At 38.5% G+C, this 21,934-nt stretch overlaps 1 protein-coding gene across 1 annotated transcript in view; it reads left to right on the forward strand.

Annotated features, from left to right (window-relative positions):
• The first annotated feature begins 10,629 nt into the window (after window positions 1–10,629).
• LOC131411476 (polypeptide N-acetylgalactosaminyltransferase-like 6) overlaps window positions 10,630–21,934 on the forward strand; it is a 118,535-nt gene continuing 107,230 nt past the window's right edge. The window contains exon 1 of the mRNA XM_058550355.1: window positions 10,630–10,726. Within this exon, the coding sequence (XP_058406338.1) occupies window positions 10,717–10,726 (10 nt within the window). The 5' untranslated portion in view covers window positions 10,630–10,716. The remainder of the gene's footprint in view (window positions 10,727–21,934) is intronic.

Genomic DNA, 21,934 nt, shown 5'->3' on the forward strand with positions numbered 1-21,934 from the left:
GGCTTCAGTGGTTTGGATCCTGAGCGCCCACTGGCGCATGGCTTGTTAGGCTATGCTGTGGCGGCATCCCATATAAAGTAGAGGAAGAAGGGCAAGGATGTTAGCCCAGGGCCAGTCTTCCTCAGCAAAAAGAGGAGGATTGGCATCGGATGTTATCTCAGGGCTGGTCCTCCTCACAAAAAAATAAATAAATAAATAAATAAAATACAATAAAAGGTATGAGTTGGGATCGGAGAACTGTTTTATGAACAAGTTCCCAGGTGATGCTGATGCTGCTGTTCTGGGAGTAGCACTGATCTGGATAAGAAGAGTTATTAGTGTAGCAGATCCTCAGATGGCCTTTATTAAAGCACAGTTTCAGATGGTCTGCTTTAACCTTATTCCTCTACCATCATAAAATATTCTCATTATGCCTACACACCTTGCCGGAGCACTAATAATTGCCAAGAATGTCTAAGAAACTTTGAGATTTATTTTTTATATAAAGTAATATTTACAAATAATTTAAAAAATGTAATCATAATATAAAGCCTATAATGGTAACCAGCAATCACTTGACACACTTTCTCCTACCTGGAATTTCTGATACCCAAGGGCAATCATGTCAATTCTTTTTTTTTTTTTCCCTTTTTTTTGTGGGGAAGATCAGCCCTGAGCTAACATCCGATGCCAATCCTCTTTTTGCCGAGGAAGATTGGCCCTGGGCTGACATCCGTGCCCATCTTCCTCTACTTTGTACGGGATGCGGCCACAGCATGGCTTGACAAGTGGTGCGTCGGTGCGCGCCTGGGATCTGAACCTGCAACCCTCGGGCTGCCGCAGTGGAGCGCAGGTACTTAACTGCTATGCCACCAGGTCGGCCCCAATCATGTCAATTCTTTATGTTAATTCTTTTATGTGCTTCCATATTTGTAGATAGCATGTGTATGTCACTGTTCTCTGATTTTTTTCCATTTTGGTTTTATCTACTGTTTTTCTGTTATATAAAATGTGTGTTTAACAATCTTATTCTACTCTTTTCCTCAACCTCCAGTGTAGTTATAGCACGAGTTTTTGTTAAACCAATATTCAGGTAAGAGTATTCATATCTGAATCAAATAGTGTGCTATAATTACACTTTCTTTCTTGTACACTTTTTTCCCTCTAACCTTATTAATTACCCCACTTTTCATTTGCTTAGATTTTTATATATGCATCATTAATTCATCCCAATCTCTTTGGAAGAACTGTAACTCTTCTTTCAATATGCTGTAAAAAATAGGCAAAGATTAAGTTTGTTTTTCTATTTGCTTTTTTATTCACAGAGATATCCTTTCTGGAGCTGCTTTCGATCCCCCTTGTACATTCAGGACTGGAAGATCTCTAACTTTGTTGCCATTTTACTTCCTTCTTTCAATGTTTTACCTTTATGCCTCTGACTCTTTTGTTTCTTCTTCTTCTTTTCCTTTTCTATTTCTTCATAGGGTTCCTTTGATCTTCATTTTTTCAAACTATCTCAATTATTCTATGCCTGCTATCCCATTTTCACTTTCCAACAGCTCTTTCTTATTCTCTAAATACTTTTCTTTTAAATTTCAGTTTCTATGGAGGAACTTTTTCTTAAAGCTCTTTGAGGAAGTTAAATTTAGATTTTTGGGGGAAGTTTCTTCTGGGTCTTAAATTACCTGTTTTCTTCAAGTTTATTATAACTTTTGTTTATTTTAGCCTTTGAATTTTATGTTAAAACTTTCTCAGATGTCCGGTAACCCTTGGTTGCCTGTTCGTACTTATGAGTGGAGTAGTGAAAATACTATGTGTACAGGAGGACTTCCCCATGCAGTTATTGGGTGTGTACTTGGGGGCCAGGACCCGAATCTTTCTTTTGATTCCAATTGTCCAGATAGAAATTTATCTATCTCTTACATAAGGGGGTGTAAGGTGGGATGGCAGCTTTCTGGGAGCCTAGTGAGGGAAGATAGCTTTGGTTAACGATCTTGGTTTACAGACTTACATGGAACTCTGATTTTCATTACAGCATGACATCCTTTCAACTGTTTCTAGTAGCCTGAAAACATACTTCTCTCATTCAAACTCTAATCCCGTATGGGTAAGGAGCACAGTGGATGAGCCTCATAAATCACCTGGTTGTTGGAATTAGGGAGAAAACCCAGGAGAGTCTTACTGCCCCATATAAGAAATGTCAGTCTTTTTGTTTTCACCTTTGATCTCACTCTCAGAAAACCTCATGCCTCCAATTCTAAGTTTTCGATGTTCAGTGGCATAAAAAAATATGCTTCCCTCCCAGTAATTCTCAGCCATTTAGAAAAATTTATGTCAATTCAACTATTTGCTTTCTTGATTCATCTGATGCTTTCCTGTCATTTTCATGGGGTTTCTGGAGAAAGCAAAGATTAGCTCTTGTGTTCAATCTGCTATGTATTACAAGTTGCTACAAATTATCTACATCAAATATATCAAAATAAGGGAAATAGAATGTGCCTGGTAATGGTGGAGGAGGTCATCAAGAGGATGTGACCTCCAGTTGACCTGTGAGCTGGACTCAGCAATGAGAGGCCCCTCATCCTCTCCTGTGTCCTTGGAATGTACATTCCACCAACCATTCCCACACTAGAAGCTGTTTCAAGGACATAGCCTTGAGAGAGCAATGTGTTGTTAAGACTGTCTGGACTGAATATGTGACTGAACCCAGTTAATACCTCTATATAAACTTTAAGATTTGGCAGGTGGATGCAGAGATTTACTCATCCTGCAGCTTCCCAAGACAAGCCTCCTATGTAAGTTCACTTGCTTATTAAACCTGTCATTTACCAGTCTGGAGTGGTTTGCCTCTTTCTTGGGTCTCTCCTTGCTCTCTTTGTATAGGGCCAATTTGCAAATCAGTAATTGGCAAGCAAGGCAGGAGACAAAAGAAATGGGTCTTGGGAAAGAGGCATCCTCAGGGGAAATACCAAGTTGGCCATCAATCTCTATGTGGGGAAGGGTGGCCTGTATGTTAGATACTTGTGGACTGCTGCATGAGTACCAGGACACCTCCAAAACACCAGCTTGTCTAATGCACTTGTTTGAGGAGCTGCGCATTGTGGTGAAGAAGGGCAATGAACGGCTGCTATAGTGGGCTGGCCTCCACTGTGGGCAGTTCGGCTGGCCACTGATGCCCATCACAGGCTGAAGCTCAGGTTAGAAAGTTGAAAGAAGGGCTGAGGTTAGAGAAGGACGTGCAGTTGTCCAGTACTCTGCTAGCTTTGGGCCTGGCAGACAAGGTGGGAGAGCAGATTACAGGTTGGAGACCTTAGCATTCCATTTTGCAAAGCTAGGAGGGTGCAAGCTGCCATGGATTAAGGTCTAAGTACCTGTGACAAAGCCTGACTGGGACCCTAAGAGGTAGAATCCCTGAGAAAGTGAGGCGAGCAAAGGGGAGGATGTTGTGGTGATTGACAGTGAAACAGACAAAACATCCCGCGCCGTCAGACCCCTAATATAAAGGAACCCAAAAGCACAGCAGCAACGGCCAGGCAGCGGGGCGGCCCCCAATCCAGGAAACGTTCATGATGAGAGAATATATTCCTGCTGAGCTTATCGATGTAGCTGCCAAGTTCCAGCAAAAGGCCAATGAAAGTGTCCAAGCGTGGTTGGTGCAGCTATGGGCTACAGGAGACGATGGCATTTCTCTGAATGGGCAGGAGGCAGAGAAAATGAGCAACATCACCACACACTTTGCCCTTCAGAAGCACCTGTATGGCACTGGAGAAAGAGGGGTGTTCAAGTGACTCACTCTCTTATAGATTAGATTATTCTAGCCTGCAGGGAGGCTTGGCCTAATGAAAGGGATCTCTCTGGGCACTTGGGGTCCTGGAAATCTATAGAAGAGGTACAACCAATTCTTAGGGAGTTGGGAACGAGACAGGCCATCTACACCCCTGTGTAGAAGGCCCTTGATCAGGCTACATTCACTGCAGGAATGAAAGCCAAGACACTCCAGTCTGCTACTAGCGCCTGGTATAGGATGCTAATATCCATGCTGAGCCCAGTCGTGAGACAAGATATTTATGATGTTTGGCGATCCACTGCTGATGTAGGGGAAACTGACAAATCCTGGAAGAGGTGCAGGCTGTGGGAAAGACCCAACAGAGACAGAGAGGGAGCTCAAAAAGCCAAAAGTCTATCCCAATTGGCTGTGAAGGGGCTGGTGAGAAAAACCCAGAAGCAAGTGTGGTTTGACCTCATTGCTGCCGAGACCCCACCTGAAAAGATAGACTGGCAGTCTGATGCTGTATTGGTTAGCCTGTGGAAAACCTTAAAACCTGAACGACAGTTCAGACCTGCCCATCTGCCCTGTCTGCTCCAGCAGAGGCCTCAGCGATACAGTCCTATTTGGGCAGGGTGCCTCCCATGCCGCAGGTATAAGATGCAGGGCAACATTGCCTCCAGGTGAGGGCCATTGGAGGCAATCAGAGGCTTCATGTTGAGGTCACTATTCACTGGTCCCCCAGAAATAAAAGGTGACAGCTCTGGTTGATACTGGAGCTGAATGTACTCTAATTCATGGTAACCCTCAGTTTTCTGGCCCCCTCAGCGCCATTGATGGTTACAAAGGGCAAATGGTTGTGATTGGGAAGGTCGCTTTGACACTGCAAATTGGGCGTTCTCCCCCATGAGAATATGAGGTTTTTGTCTCCCCAATGCCAGAGAACATATTGGGCATTGATATCCCGCAAGGTCAAACTCTGCAAATATCTATCAGTGAAGTCCACCTCCAAGTTAGAGTAATCAGACCAGTGCTGAGGGGAAACACCAACTGGGAACCAGTAAGTCTACCACCCCCTCAAAGAGTAGCAACTGTCAAACATTATAAATTGCCTGGGGAGCATAAGGAAATAGGAGAAAATATTCAAGAACTGAACTGAGTGGGTATTGTATGCCTTGCCCACAGTGCTTTTAACAGCCCAGTATGGCCAGTAAAAAAGCCAGATGGCTCATGGTGGATGACCGTGGACTACCAAGAATTGAACAAGGTAGTGCCCCCCATCCATGTAGCTGTGCCCAACATTGCCACCATGTTAGATACCTTGGCCATGGTCCTAGGAATGTCCATGCTGTACTGGACTTAGCAGATGCTTTTTCAGTATAAAACTGGACACTGAGTCACAAGATCAATTTGCCTTTGTGTGGGAGAAGCAACAATGGACTTTTCAAGTGCTTCCCCAAGGCTATCTGCACAGCCCCACAATATGTCATGGGATGGTAGCCTGAGATCTGTCCCTATTCTCGTTCCCCACATCATTAAAATGGGCCCACTACATTGATGATATAATGTTAGTATGTGAAGATTTGCCTCTGCTGCAAGACTTTCTGCAGACTTTGCTGGAACATATGTGAGGGAGAGAATGGGCATTGAATCCACATAAAATTCAAGGCTCAGGCATCACCATAAAATTTGGGGGAGTCATTTGGTCCAGTAACATGTGTGTTGTGATTGACAAGGTAAAAGTCTACCCAACCCCTAAGAACGTGAAAGAGGTGCAAGACTTGGTAGGGATTCGGGGTTTTGGAAGACTTTTATTCTCCACCTGGCACAGTGCCTCCATCCTTTATGCCACCTACTAAAGATAGGTAGGGCACAAGTAGGAGTGAGGATCAGAGCAACAAGCTGACCTTTGAGAAGGCAAAAATACCAGTGAAGCAGATTAAAGCTCTGGGCATCTCCCAAGCAGGGCTACCATTTGAGTTAGATGTATCTGTGACTCCAGAAATTATGGATTGGGCACTGTGGCAGAGACAACAGAAAGAGAGAGCAATCCCAGGATTTTGGTCCCAGCCCTGGAAGAAGCTTTAGAGGTTTCTACTGTGCTCCCAAAGAGCGATAGCTCCTAGCAGTGTACACAGTGCTCCTTCAGGTAGAGATACTTAAGAAGGAACAGTATATCATGGCAAGAACTTCCTTTCCTATCAAGGGATGTTTTGAGAATATATTCCATCGACCTACCTCTGCCATGGCTCAAACTCCCACTTTGACTAAGATCATGCCTATTTGCAGCAGAGGAGCACCCTGTCCACCATCTGATGTCTCTAGAACTGTGGCTGCTATTAGGCCCTGTAGAGTATGTAGATCCTCCAAATGCCCCCACCCCTATTCCTGTGGTGGCCGCTGTGGCCGTAGAGAGGGAGTGGGGGAAATTCCTGCTGATGCTTGGTATACAGATGGGTCACTTTGGTGCAACCCATCCACATGGACTGCAGTCACTACTCAGCCCAAGACTGATACTATCTGGATGGAAATAGGAACAAACTGCAGCAACCAGTGGGCTGAACTCAGAGCAGCAGTTTGGCTGTTGAGCACTCATGAGCCCTTGGCTGGTAACTGTTTGTGCCAAGAGTTGGGCTGTTCTAGAGGAATTAACCCTATAGTTTGGACAATGGAAAGCTGAGGGGTGGATGATCATGAATAAGCCCTTGCGGGGTGAGGATATGTGGAAAGATGTTTAGGTTTGCCTTCAAGAGCCTGAGGCAGTCCTCACTGTCTTCCATGTCCAGGGTCATAAGGCACTGACACCACCTGGCAATCAGGAAGCTGATGCCCTAGCTCAGGTACAAGTCCTAGCCACTGACCCTTCAGTAGATACAGCAGATTGGGTACATAGAAAGAGCGGCCACCATAGTGCCTGTGTGGGATGACATATTGCCAAGGATGCTGGATTGCCCTTGAAATACAGTAACTTGGTTAACACAGTAACAGCATGTCCTGTGTGTTCTAAAGAATGCCCGAGGCACCTTCCAAAGGAGTCTGGGGCCATCTATTGGAGTTCCCAGCCAGTGAGGAATTGGCAAATTGATTACATTTCCTCTTCCCTCCAAGTGAGTGTTCTAAATGTGCCCTGGTTTGTGAGGACACTGTGCCTGGCCTAACCCAAGTTTCCCCTGTTGCCTCTCAAACCAGGCTGCCACCATTAGGGGATTAGAAAAGCTGAGTACCATGTACCGATATGCTCATTGAATAGACAGTGATTGGGGTCACATTTCAAAGGTCAGGATGTGCAAGATTGGGCAAAAGAACATGACATTAAATGTAGGTTTCATCTCCCTATAATTTGCAAACAACAAGGTTGGTAGAAAGGAAAAATGGAATATTAAAGCAGCAGATTAAATTAAATTGCTAACAGGTAAAAAATGTTGGCCAGCTGGACTAAAGTACCATCACAGGCTTTGATACATTTGAATGATCAACCAATGGGGCCTGTTGCCCTATATGCCAGACTGGGGACCCCTGCTGAGATAACACTGTAAAGAAATGGAAGTAGAAGGAAACAGTCATTGCCCCCTGACTGTCATCACAAATCAATGTGCTATACTGCTGAGAATGTCAAGTCCCATCACGTCTGGGAAAGGTGTTGTCTACTGGAATTTGCAATGGGACGTCCCATAGAGATGAATGAGTTACTTCACACCCCTGGGTGAGGGGGAGCTACTCTGTCTCCCATGGGACCCTGTTCTGCTGCAAGCCAGACCTGTTGAAACTCACTATACCTGGAGTGGAACACCTCCATTGAAAGAGAGGAGAAGGTGGGGGTCCTTGTCTGGCATATTCCATCCCCACTCCATCTCCTCATGCATAACAGTACTGCCTCCTCCAGCCAATATGTATGATATGTACAACCAGGTCAAGTTCCTAAAGCTGCCAAACTCCCTATCTTCAAGGCCAGGTGGGCACGTTCTATTTTCCACTGGTACGATCATTTGGCCTCCGTCTTTCTTCCCTCCATTGGCCTGGAGGATGTTTTAGCACACATAGAAGTCCTTACTAAATTCACCCAGCAAGCCTTAAACGATAGCCAACATAGCCTGTCTTTATTTAACACTGAAATGTCTCTAACGACAAAAGCTGTCCTCAAAAATATAATGGCCTTAGACATTATTACTGCCTCACAAGCAGGCACCTGTGCCATTATTCAAATAGAATGTTGTGTTCATACCTGATGAGTCTGCCAATGTATCATCTTTATTAAATCACATAAGGACACAAGTAAACGCCCTGAATTATTTGACCCCAGCCTAGGGGACTTAGTAAATCAATGGTTTGGATCATAGGACTTTTGATGGAAAAAAACTGTTACTTATTTTGGGAATCATTATCTTAATGTGTGTTTTCTCTTGCATATGCCTATATATATATATCTTTTGTGTGTGTGAGGAAGACCAGCCCTGAGCTAACATCCGATGCCAATCCTCCTCTTTTTTGCTGAGGAAGACTGGCCCTGGGCTAACATCCATGCCCATCTTCCTCCACTTTATATGGGGCGCCACCACAGCATGGCTTGACAAGCAGCATACCCGGTCTGCCGCAGTGGAGCGCGGGCACCTAACCTCTTGCGCCACCAGCCGCAAACATATGCCTATATTTTTGCTGAGGGCTCTGCCTCCGATGCAGCCAGATTGCTGCCAAACGAGCCACTTCCATGCTAATAAAACCCTTTGCTGACGGCTCAGGGCACATTGTGGAAGAGGGGGCGTGTAAGATTCTAAGAGCCTCTAGGAAGGGTGGAATGTTGGGGGAGGTCATCGAGAGGATGTGACCTCCACTTGACCCACAAGCTGGGCGGGCAAGCAGAGGCCCCTCACCCCGTCCTGTGTCCTTGGAATGTATGTTCCGCCCACCTTTCCCACACTAGGAACTGCTTCAAGGACAGAGCCTTGAGAGAGTAGGGTGTTGTTGAGACCCTCTGGATGGTGTGCGTGACTGACCTAGTTACGGCCTCTGTATAAACTCTCCAGGTTCTGGCGGGAGGGTGCGGAGATCTACTCGTCCTGTAGCCCAAGACAAGCCTCACATGTAAGTTCCCTTGCTTGCTAAACCCGCCGCCTATCAATCTGGAGTGTTCTGCCTCTTTCTTCCGTGTCTCCTTGCACTCTTGCCTTTGCAAACCAACAGGTAACCAGACGGAACTTTGCATATTTGGAGTTTACATGAGAATATCTCCACGTTTCATTTAAAAATTTATTTTGAAATTATTTGGATGTGAAAGTAATGTGTATAAGTTGGTATTATCTAAATCAGTGTAAGAGATTTTTATTACTGCTCAGTACTTACTGTAAATGCATGGCTGAGACAAGGCGTGGGTTTTGTATTTTAAAGTTATTTGATTATTTAAAACTATATTCCTTGCTGTTAATTTTTCCATAACTTTTTTCTTGTCGTCCTCCTTTTAAGATTTATCCTTATTATCCTTAATATTTTATATAAACTCTACATCAGCCTTGTATGTTTATTCTTTTGTTGTTGGTTTTTTTTTCCTGAACTCACCACTATTATGAACAAATTCCTTTAAACATATATATAATAGAACCTGATTTGGAAACTCTTGCCTCTGATTTTAATTACCTTTTTTTTTTTTTTTTTTAAATATTAAGAGCCATTTCCATCCTTTCAAAACAAGTGGATCTTTTATAAGCTATAAAGATGGACTGAAGGTAGATAATTTTCATAAGCACAACAATTGTGCTCTTTCAAACTAAGAAATAAGACATTTTATTTCCCTTGGAAAGGATCTTAGAATATAATTTCATCACTGAACTTATTTCTCTTTAGTTTTACCAAAATTGAAACTTATTAGAATCTTCTCTTCATTCTGTAGATGTATTATTTATTTCCAAAAATGAACCAAATGTAAAGAAAATAGTACATGCATATGAAAACATTTATTTTACATTATCTTGACTAAGATTGTGAAAATAAATAATTTTATTCAAAACATTTTTTGTTTCTTATTACCAAGAATAAACACCATAAAAAAAGAGGTAGCTCCAGCAATGTTCACAGAAATAACTTTCAAGTTGACATTAGAACATAGTGGGTTTTACCAAAGCATAAAACACATGTTGTGACTACAGTTGTTGAGTGGGTAATAATTTCAACTCTGAATGTAACCATGTACCGTACTTTAACAGAAATCTAGATAAGAGACAGTATTTAATAGCTGTTAAGGCTACAATTTTGGTCTTAACAAAACTGGTCGAAGTCCTGACTTTGCCATGATGGGTTAGTTCAGGTTATTTTAGTTCTCTGGTCCTTAGTTTAACTGGCAGAAAAATGGAGATTTGCAACCAAAGACCGTCATAAAGATTGAACAATCTTCTATACACGGAGTATTTAACATAGTGCCTGGCACATAGTGAGCAGTCAATGAATGGCTGCTCATATTATTATCAGGCCCTTCAAATATACTTGATCAAAATGAATAAAGCTGTACAAATCACAAATAAAACTATTTCCACTTAATACAACATTTGTAGCATTACTAGTATTTAAACTTTGGGCAAGTGAAAACAGCTAGGCATTTATACTCAGAGGAGGTAATATACTGAATTATTAATGTCTCTGGATGAAATAAAATAGGAAATGGCAGGAGTTGTGGGTGACACATGCAATTATTTTAAAAGCTGAAGGAAGATTTTAAAATTTCTGTTAATCTGGTCACTAGCAATAGCTTTCTTTTCTGTATACTCAGAAGAATCACTTATTCAACAAATATTCCTTGATTGCCTATTATGTGCCCGGCTGTGTTTACCTACCATGCAAAAGGAAATACCTCCTTTTTATGCTCTGAATACTTTCCTTTTCCACAGACATTTCCACTGGGCCTGGGAGATGGGCAATTCTATGCATGGACAGATGGTTTGAGAAGAAAGGACTGGCATGACTATGAAAGCATTCAGAAAGAGGCTATGCGCTCAGGTATGAAGTTCAGTGTAAGCCAAAGTGCTACTTTACTTACAGCAGTGTCTCCTTTGTCACGTAAAGGATCTCTAATTAGCATTTCTTCTGCACACAGTAAGGTATGTTTCACGGGGATATTGGAGGTCAATGCTGGACAGAACTGAACCAAATTTCAGAAAGAAAACAAATAATGAATAGCCTTAAAAATATTAGTTGAAGAAAAGTCATTCAAATTCTAGAAATCTATAGTACTTTTTATTTCCAGACTGCTTTTTAATAATTTCTAGGAGTATCTTGGGATTTATCAATGAGACTTGAATTGATATCTTGAGCTAGATTCACTCATTAGGGCTGGGGTGTATTTAACTGGCAATGCAAAGTATCAAAGGAGTACTGCAACTCTAGACATTGGCAGGGATACAGCAAGTTGGTGGGTCACAGAAGCCAGGGAACTGAGGTTGGCAGTACCTGGACAAACAGACAGTTAAATGGAATCAAGTAGGTCTGTATATATGTGGAAGAATTCTAATCCTGGGCTAGAGATAGAGAAAATATTTTACTTCTTGGAAAAAGTAACAGGAAAAAACAAATCCTTCTAGAAGGACTGAAAAATTAGGTTGCTGAAAATAGAGACTCAGAAGGGCATAGAAGCAGAAATTGACTGAAAGCGAATAACATATGATAGGAAGTCCATTTCCACTATTTGACCAAAGGAGCTCTGTTTTTTTCGTAGTGAAGATGTCACAGAAATAGAGAAGCTTTTGTTTCGTAAAGACATCCGAGCAGCACTGAGACGCTGAATTCCAGGTCAAATCAGCAGTGAACTAGCCACAGTGTGAGGGCCTCGTGGTCAACCTTCCTCATAACTCACCCCTCAGGAAAACTGGAGTGAGGGTGTTTAAATAGTTGCGAAATTGTTCAGAGCTGTGAAGTGCTCTTGGCTCTGGGTCAGGGGCAGTTGATTTAATTATAGTCTTTCATTTTCTTCTTTTATTCCTTTTCTGCAAATAAAGCTCCCCCCCACCACCAATTACATTAAAGCTGCTCATCCCAAGTCTGTTTCCTATTCCTCAGAGAATCAATCTCTTCCCAGGTTTCATTGTCTTTCAGGCTTGGCCATGACCCCATGAACAGTCATGAGAGTGAGTTCCTAACCAGCATCCTCACTTTTTCAGCCTTCTTATCTTTTTCTTCTGTTTGCTGCATCAGCCCTATATTAATCCAACCATCTGTTCCTCTTCTTAACCACAGGATGCTGAAGTTTTTTGGAAATGTTCACATAATCTAACTAACTCAAGCTGCCACAAGTTAATAATAATAATAACAAAATAAGCTAAAATTTATTGAATAGATGTTTTGTACCAGGTGCTTTACATATGTATTTCACTTAAACTTCATAATGACTCTAATTGACAGGTATTATTATCCCCAATTGAAAAAAAATAAAAGAAAGAAGTGAGTCCATGAGAATTTATTAAATTTTATCCAAGGTCAAACTGCTAATAATTTGCAGAGCTAGATTAAAAGTCAGGTCTTATCATACTCATTACACTCCACTGTCAGACATCGAATGATAACATTTGGGCAATATAAAGTAATGGTAAGGGCACCTATGGGAGAGAGACACGCCTGAGTTCGTGTCCTAGCTTTTCCATACACGAGCTGTGTAAGTAGTAAATCAATTTGTCTTTCTGATATTCTACTTTGCAGAATTGCTGAAGGATTAAAGATAATATATGTAAAGTAATTGGCCAATTATTTGGACATATAAACTCAACCAATGATAACTATAATTATCAATCCATCTAAGTTACTTTCACTTCATATGGTGTGCCTACCCTTGCTGTGCCAATGAGTTTTGGATACAAAATCCAGTACTGCACATTTCTTTCTGCTTCATACCACCCTTTCTGCCTCCTGGATAAACAAGCCTTTTATTTTTACTGGTGTCATAAAAAGTTTATGTGAAATTTCAGTTGTACATCATTATTTTGTCAGTCACCATATATGTGTGCCCCTTTACCCCTTATGCCCACACCCCCACCTTCTTCCCCTCTGGTAACCACCAATCTGTTCTATTTGTCCATGTATTTATTTATCTTCCACATATAAGTGAAATCTTATGATGTTTGTCATTCTCTGTCTGGCTTATCTCACTTAACATAATACCATCAAGTTCCATCCATGTTGTTGCAAATGGGATGATTTTGTCTTTTTTTATGGCTAAGTAGTATTCTATTGTGTATATATACCACAGCTTCTTTATCCATTCATCAGTCAATGGGCACTTGGGTTGCTTCCACATCTTGGCTACTGTGAATAATGCTGCAATGAACATAAGGGTGCATAAGTCTCTTTGAATTGTTGATTTCAAGTTCTTTGGATAAATACCCAGTAGTGGAATAGCTGGGTCGTATGGTATTTTTAATTTTTTGAGAAATCTACATAAGGTTTTCCAAAGTGGCTGCACCAGTTTGCCTTCCCACCAACAGGTTCCCTTTTCTCCACAACCTCTCCAGCATTTCTTGTTTTTAGTCCTGGTAATTATAGCCATTCTAACAGGTGTAAGGTGTAAGGTGATATCTCATTGTCGTTTGGTTTGCATTTCCCTGACGATTAGTGGTGTTGAACATCTTTTCATGTGCCTGTTGCCATCCGTATATCTCCTTTGGAAAAATGTCTGTTCAGATCCTCTGCCCATTTTTTGAGCGGGTGGTTTGTTTTTTTGTTGTTGAGTTGTATGAGTTCTTTATATATTTTGGAGATTAACCCCTTGTCGGATATATGATTTGCAAGTATTCACTCCCAGTTGGTGGGTTGTTTTTTCGTTTTGTTCATAGTTTCCTTTGCCTTACAGAAGCTCTTTAGTCTGATGAAGTCCCATTTGTTTATTTTTTCTTTTGTTTCCCTTGCCCAAGTAGATATAGTATTTGAAAAGATCCTTCTAATACCGACGTCAAAGAGTGTACTGCTTTTATTTTCTTCTAGGAGTTTTGTGGTTTCACGTCATACCTTTAAGTCTTTAATCCATTTTGAGTTAATTTTTGTGTATGGTGAAAGATAATGGTCTACCTTCATTCTGTTGCACGTGGCTGTACGTTTTTCCCAACATCATTTAATGAGGAGACTTCCCTTTCTCCATTGTTTGTTCCTAGCTCCTTTGTCGAAGATTAGCTGTCCATAGATGTGTGGTTTTATTTCTGGGCTTTCAATTCTGTTCCATTGATCTATGTGTCTGTTTTTGTACCAGTACCATGCTGTTTTGATTACCATAACTTTAAACACACCTTTTATGTGCTCATTCTCACTTGGGCAAAGGGAAAATTGACCTACAAAGAAAATTGGTAATATAACAAGTTTTCCAAAGTGTAAATTTTCTGTAGAATTAAAAACCTTTTAAATACTAGTATGTTCTATGATTCACTGAAAGGTATATGACATATGCAATAGACTATGATTCATCATTTTTTAAATATTATAAAATATACATAAAAGGAGTATACACACACAAACACACATGCAGGTACAACGTCAAAATAAAATAAACATCTCTGTTCTCAATATCTATGCCAAAAACAGGATCATTTGTGCTGTTTCATTCTCTTCAAGTCTTGTAATTTATGCTTACTCTTACTAGTCTCTGTACTTTTTAATCCCTAAACTAATACTGTTGCATTTTACCTATGTTTGAACTTTATCTAAAAATTGAATCATACTGTGTGACATTTTTCTTTCACTCAAAATTATTTGTGAGATTCATTCATGTCAATGTGTGCAATTCTAGTTGATTCATTTTTACCATTGTTTAGTTTTCTACAACATTTTCCTCTTCATGGACATTTGGAGAGTTCTCAGGTTTTGGTTATATATGATCTTGCTATAATTATTTTTGTACATGGTTTTAGGGTAGAGACAATATTTTCTTAGGGTACCTATTTAATAGATTTTGTATGTCTAAGGAATGCACATTTCAGTTATATCATGAAGGCCATGACAAACTGTTTTCCAAAGTTGATATACCAATATCACTCCAATCAATAACAGAGGGAATTCCCATTGCTCTGCATCCTTGTCAACACTTGATATTGTATGACTTTTTTTTTCCCAATTCGATGGTATGAAATAATCTCTCATTGTCACTTAAATTTGCATTTTACTAATTTTTAGTGTAGTTGATATCTTATTTATGCCTATGTGTTGATGGGCCATTTGTGCTTTCTTTTTGGTAAAATTCCTATTCATTTCTATTTCCTATTTTTGAATTAATTTCTCTTCCTTATTGATCCACAGAGTGCTCTTAATTTATTTTGAATAATATCTTTGGTGGTTGTACATGGTTAAAATATCTTATCCTGTATTTTGTAGATTATTTAACGAAAAAAATCTCCATGTGTATTTTTTTTTTTTTTGTGAGGAAGATCAGTCCTGAGCTAACATCCATCGCCAATCCTCCTCCTTTTTCTCCCCAAAGCCCCAGTAGATAGTTGTACGTCATAGTTGCACATCCTTCTAGTTGCTGTATGTGGGACGCCGCCACAGCCTGGCCCGGCAAAGGGTGCATCGGTGCGCGCCCGGGATCCGAACCCGGGCTGCCAGCAGTGGAGCGTGCGCACTGAATCGCTAAGCCATGGGGCTGGCCCCCGTATGTATTGTCTAGTAAAAATAGTTCTTAATTTTGATGTAGTCAAATTTAGAAATCATTTTTTAAGGATACGACATACTGATCCGCCACATCACATTGTTTTTTTAAAGCTTGATAACTTTATCTTTTATATTTAGACTTTAATTTCAACTGGTAATTTTTATATGATGTGAGTTAGGGGTCCAATATTTATTTAGTTTTTATCCATTTAGATAACCGACCCATGGCACCATTTATTGGAAAATTTATCTCTTCCCCCATCGACCTGCAGTGTTGATTCTATTATAAATCAATTTTCTATATTTGTGTGTTCTTTTTCTGGTTTCTCAATTCTGTTCTTGGTAAGCAAAACTCTCTGAGCTAACACCGTAACATCTTACGTACCATATCTTTACAACAGTGATTGGTGTCTGGTAGAGTTCGTCCTACTCTTTCTGCTCTTCTTCCTTAGGAGTGTATTGCCATTCTTAACATGATGCCTTTCTTTAAAATGTTAGATTCAGCTTGTCAAATTTCACACACATGTACACAGATACACTAAAATATTGGAATTGAGAATTGTATTGAGTCTATTTGTAAATTAGGGGATAATCAACATTTTTTCAATGCTAAGTTGTCCATTCCATGGTATATCATTGTATTTATTCACTGCTTATTTATTATCTTTAGGGATGGGTTTGTAATTTTAGTTTTAGACATGTTTTGTGTCATTCCTAGAAAACTAACGTTATATGGATGTACATGTTATTGATTTTATTGAAATTCCATATCATTCATCGCAGGTATATAGAAATGTTACTAATTTTTAATATTGATTTGAATTTACAAAACTTCCTCAATTTTTCTATGAATTATGATCATTTACCTATTGGTTATTTCAGATTTTCAGTGTAGATACTCATAATATGTACAAGTAATGACAGTGTTTTTTAAAATTTTTTATTTCCATTCTAGACCTTATAATTTTAGTTCTTTTTGTCCTGTTACTTCACTTGCTAAAAACTCCACTGTAATGTTGAATAGCAGGTATTAGTGGCTACTCTTGACTTGTTTATAATTCTGACAATAGCAAATGAGATAGTTTAGTTAAAATTTTAACTATCAATTTAATGAAAATACACTTTATTATGTTTATTAAGCCTTCTGGATCTGGCTTCCTGAGGGTTTGTGAGTTTTATTATTTTGAACCTAAATGAATGTTGGTTTTATCAAAGATTTTTGTTTGTTTGCATCCATTGAAATAGATAATAAGGCAAATTTTCTCCTTTAATCTGTTATTTGGGTAAATTTTATCTATTGACTTTCTAGTGGAAATCAAACTTGCAATTCCAGACTAAATCTGTCTTTTTATTTATTACTGGATTTGGTGTGCTTATATTTTGTTCAGCATTTTCGAACCTTTTTCTGTGAGTGACTGTTGGCTATGAATTTTTCTTTCTCATAGAGTCCTTCTCAAATTTTGGTAATACTGTAATGTCATCTTCATAAAATGACTTGAATAGTACTTCCTATTTTTCTGCACTTTGCAGTTGCTTGTTGTATATTAGAATTACTTATTTATTGATGATTATGGAAATCTTGTGGATGAAACTTTCTGGACCTGGACTTTTCCTGGAGCAGAGATTTTTAACTACTGGGTTAATATTTTAAATAGTTACAGTACTAGTTGATTATCTATTTCTCCTGTAATTAATTGTATTTTTCCAGCAATTTGTCTATTATGTTTAAATGTTCATATTTATTAACAAATTTATTCATAATATCCTCTTAATGATTTCATAATGTCTGCAATGCTTAAATTTATGCTGCTTTTTCTTTCAAATATCATTTATTTGTGTCTTTATCTTCTTTTTGATCTATTACACTAGGAATTTGTAAATTTTATTACTCATTTCAAAAACCAATTTTTGGCTTCTTTTCATCTTATCTATTGTATTTTTTTCGTTGATTTACAATCTTATATCTATTATTTCTTTTCTTTGACTTTTTTTCACTATTTTTTTTTTTAAATTTTAAAAATAGACTCACATCTCCTTCATTTCAGCCTTGTTTCTAATGTAAAATAAGAGTTTAGGGCTCTAAATTTGCCTCCAAGTACCACTATAACTCCATTGCACTGCTCTGTGGGCCAATGTTTTATATTGTTTGTTATATTTTAGTCATATTATGTTTTAGTTATGTTTTGAAATGTCTGGTCTACTTAGACAAGAAAATACAGAAATTGCCTCCTGACTAAATCTCAATAATCTTAAAGTACATATATTAGTATAATAGAATGCATTTCATTAAATGTCTTTGTTAATGTCTTTATTGATATTGGTAATTTATGTTTTGTTCTGGCAATTACGTCTTTGTGGCATATTTGGTAATTTTTGAAATATTATATATTTTAAGTAATTTTTTAACAAGTAGGTGGTATATGAGCAGGAAGCATGTTATTAAACACCACAGGTGAGTAATGCAGAAGATATTGCTTCCACTTTTGAGGAAATGGAGATTTCTTGCATTAAAAAAAAGTAAAAACAGGGCCGGCCCAGAGGTGTAGTGGTTAAGTTGATGTGCTCTGCTTCGGTGGCCTGGGCTTCACAAGTTCGGATCCTGGGCACAGACCTACTCACCACTTATCAAGCCATGCTGTGGCGGCATCCCACATATAAAAAGTAGAGGAAGATGGGCATGGATGCTAGCCCAGGGCCAATCTTCCTCAGTAAAAAGAGGAAGGTTGACAACGGATGTTAGCTCAGGGCTAATCTTCCTTACCAAAAAAAAAAAAAAGAAAAGAGGCAACTGAAGGATAGACCCCAAGACTTTATGTGTAGCATCAGGATTCCTTTCTGGTACATCTATGCCCTTAGAATCATACTAAATTATAAGAATTCTTTGAATTTGTTAGAAGAATTTTAACCAAAGTTCAAAGAAATCCAGAATTTTTACTATTTCATAATCCTTCATTTCTTTGTTTTGAGATTAGCATTAACCAAGAAAGATTGTATCCAATATAGCATTTCAGGGTCAGGAGGGATTCCTGGAGGAGGTAAACCAAATTTTAAAGGATAAAGACATATCCTGATATCAGATAAAGTCATGCTTTTATCCAGTTAATTCTGATTTCTCTTTCTCATGAATTGTTACTAACCCTATCATAGTTTAGACATTTTTTTCTAATCATACATTTTCTATACATGATCTGATTACATTTAATTTAGTTAGTTTCACGTCATTTGAGAATTTATTGACACTAGATTTCTTTTTTTTTTTGGCTGAGGAAGATTCGCCCTGAGCTAACATCTGTGCCAATCTTCCTCTATTTTGTATATGGGTTGCTGCCACAGCATGGCTGATGAGTGGTGTAGGACTGTGCCTGGGAGCTGAACCTGTGAACCCAGGCTGCCAAAGTGTTGCACATGGAACTTTAACCACTCAGCCCCGGGACCAGCCCCAGATTTCATCTTTTAACAGTTTAGCTATCCTTTTGACTTGCACCATATCACAAAATTGATAAGCATGCTTTTTGAATCATCATTCAAATTATTTATAAAAGTTGAATGTAAAGAACTGAAATATGAATTTCTTTGATATAATATGAAAGACAATGTATAAATTGATGTTGATCCATTATTCAATATACATTGTTATATTATACATTATTCAGTCTAATTGTCATAGCAGCTAAAATGCTATCTCGCTAACATTTCTCCATATATAATTTGAAAAAAAATGTGAATATATATCTGAAATAAAGATAAACTCTGCCTATGGCATTTCCCTGAGCTATGGATCTAAAAACTTCAGCTACATGTTGAGAAGAAAATGAAATTAGTTTGGGTAGTTGTTTCTTAATTAATATGTGATGCTCCCTAATTCTTGTAACATCTTTTTCTTTTTCTTTTGGTGAGGAAGGCCAGCCCTGAGCTAACATCCAATGCCAATCTTCCTCTTTTTTCTGAGGAAGACTGGCCCTGGCCTAACATCCGTGCCCATCTTCCTCTACTTTATATGGGATGCCGCCACAGCATGGCTTGACAAGCGATGCGTCAGTGTGCGCCCGGGGTTCCAAACCTGCGAACCCTGGGCTACTGAAGTAGAGTTAGTGCACTTAACGGCTGCGCCACTGGGCCAGCCCTGTAACATCTTTTTCTAAGTGGTAAAAACACATTTTTAAGTAATCCGTCCAGAGTAGTGCGTGTGTGTGTGTGTGTGTGCATATGCACACATGTACATACGTTTTATGAAACATTAATACCATTGATCTATATTTCTAGAATGTACTCATTTTAAGTTTTGAAATTTGAAAATTTTTCTTTTCCAGTCTTCTTTTTGTTTTAACTCAAAAGATTTTCACTGTGGATTTCAATATGAGTGAACTCAACATGAAAAAATTTGTTTTCAACTCTTGTATTTGCTCTATTTCTTTGAAATAGGTTACACCCCCATATAATCATAATCAACTCATGCATTCCACTGTAAGCCTCAGGAATCCTATGAAATTATTTGTAACTTTTCACTACTCCCATTTTTTCTAGTTAATCATACTTATTGTTTGAATAGCCAAAGTTTTTATTGAGCCCTCTCATTTTATTCATTTATTCATTCACTCATTCAACAAATATTTTTAAATGTCACTTTATTTCAAATACTGCTCCAAATTGGAAGAAAAAAATAGACAAAAATGAGCCAAAGTGGCTCTTGAAAAGCATGCTGCATAGTTAGAGGAGCTTTCACTGTCGTTAACACCATGACCATTCGGATCCAAACCATTACTACCTCTTACCTGAACTGTTTCAGCAGCCTTCTAACTGTTCTCCCTGTCTCACAGTAAGCTCTTCAAATAGAAGCCAGAATGATCTAAAAATATATAATAAGATCCTTTCACTTCTCTGCTCAAAGGCTGGTCATCATATTCAAAATTAAATCCAAGTCCATCCATGATTCTGGGATCCAACATGATCTACCCCTGACTCATGAGTCTGTCCTCGTCTCCTACTGGTTGGCATTTAGTCCCTCCACTGGCCACATCATCTCTGTTTTTCCTCAACCACGCTAAATGTGTTTCAGAACTTGTCACTTGCTGTTTCTGCTGCGTGAAACACATGTAATCCATATCTTCACAATGCACTCTCCCCTTCACTAAGGTCACTGGACCATTTACCACCTACTTCAACAGGCCTGTCAATCACCATATTATCATGTATAGATACAGTCCCTTTCGTTCACCCTCTATCCCTTTACCCAACTTAATTTTTATAACAATTATTTTTCTATCTATATTTATACACATATGTATTTATTTAATGAGTTAAAAATTTTATTATTCCCTGAAATATAATCACTTGCCCAGGGGGTCTAAGGAACATCATTATTTGAATCATTTGAATTGAGCTTTTTGAGTAATGACACTCCTGGATTTGGAAAGCATTGTGAAAACCTGACACAACATTGTTGCTACTTTTCCTTTCTGGAGATTGCAGCTCATGCCCTCTTAAACCTCATGATCTAAGTTACTAAGGGTTAATACCAATCGTTGTGAATTTCCATAGGAAAACATCTAAAAAGGGTATAAATTAAAACACTATTTGAGAGGTAGGAATGTACCGTGCTTTAAAATGATTAGCAGTAGGCTTTCCTAAGTTCCTTTAAACAATAGTTCACTTTAATGCTGATCAGGGACCCATTTTGCTCTTAAATGTCTTTATTCTACAAATTAAACAAGATTGCCAACAAAACAGAAGGAGAAACAAAAATGTGCTCCATTTGGGAGAGACTGTAACTATTTTGCTTTCAGAAAATAAAAAAAGGTAATTTTGCTATAACTATGATGATTCCTGGTCATCTCTGATTGATGCCTCATGTCTCTTAAAAACAGTATCTGGCATCTGTTTCATTACTACCAACAATGAACACTGTTTATGGTTCATGGTTCAGTATAATTTATACATCTATGATGTGCTCTCAATAAATTTCATAATGAGATTTGTTGGGAGGTGGTCAACTTTGGGAAGTATTACCAAAATAACATTCATTATTATTCATTAGATTAAAATTAACTTCTAATGAAATATTTCCTTTGATAGTCATTGTATAAGAATGAAAATGTAAAATGGAAGTGACAAGATTGTGAGCATTCTGTTGAGATGTATCATTTATATGTCTAATAATAGAACAAAATTTAGCTGAAATTGAAGTGAGTGACAATTATCTAGGGAAAAATGTCTTCAATATTACAATATGAAAATAGCGGTGTAGAAATAGCTCAGGAGATTTATTAAACTGCAATTAGTTTGTATTAAAAAATAAGACAAAATTAACTTTTAAAAACAATCAGTTTAACTATTTGTTGCAAAACTCAGAACATCTCTCTGCTTAGAAATACCAACTTCCCATGGGCAAGTGTGCATCAGATTAATTAGCCTTATCTTTCTCATTAGTAGAATATAGGTTAATGACAGTGCCTATCACAGAGAGTTTTTTAAAATGTTATATTATATAACTATCTGGGCTATAGTATATGCTCAATAAATGGTTATTTGTGTATTCACATAACCTTGATTCCTACACATCTATGATTACAACTTGAATCATCTGTC

Source organism: Diceros bicornis, chromosome 11 (assembly GCF_020826845.1).
Source record: "Diceros bicornis minor isolate mBicDic1 chromosome 11, mDicBic1.mat.cur, whole genome shotgun sequence".
NCBI lineage: Eukaryota > Metazoa > Chordata > Mammalia > Perissodactyla > Rhinocerotidae > Diceros > Diceros bicornis.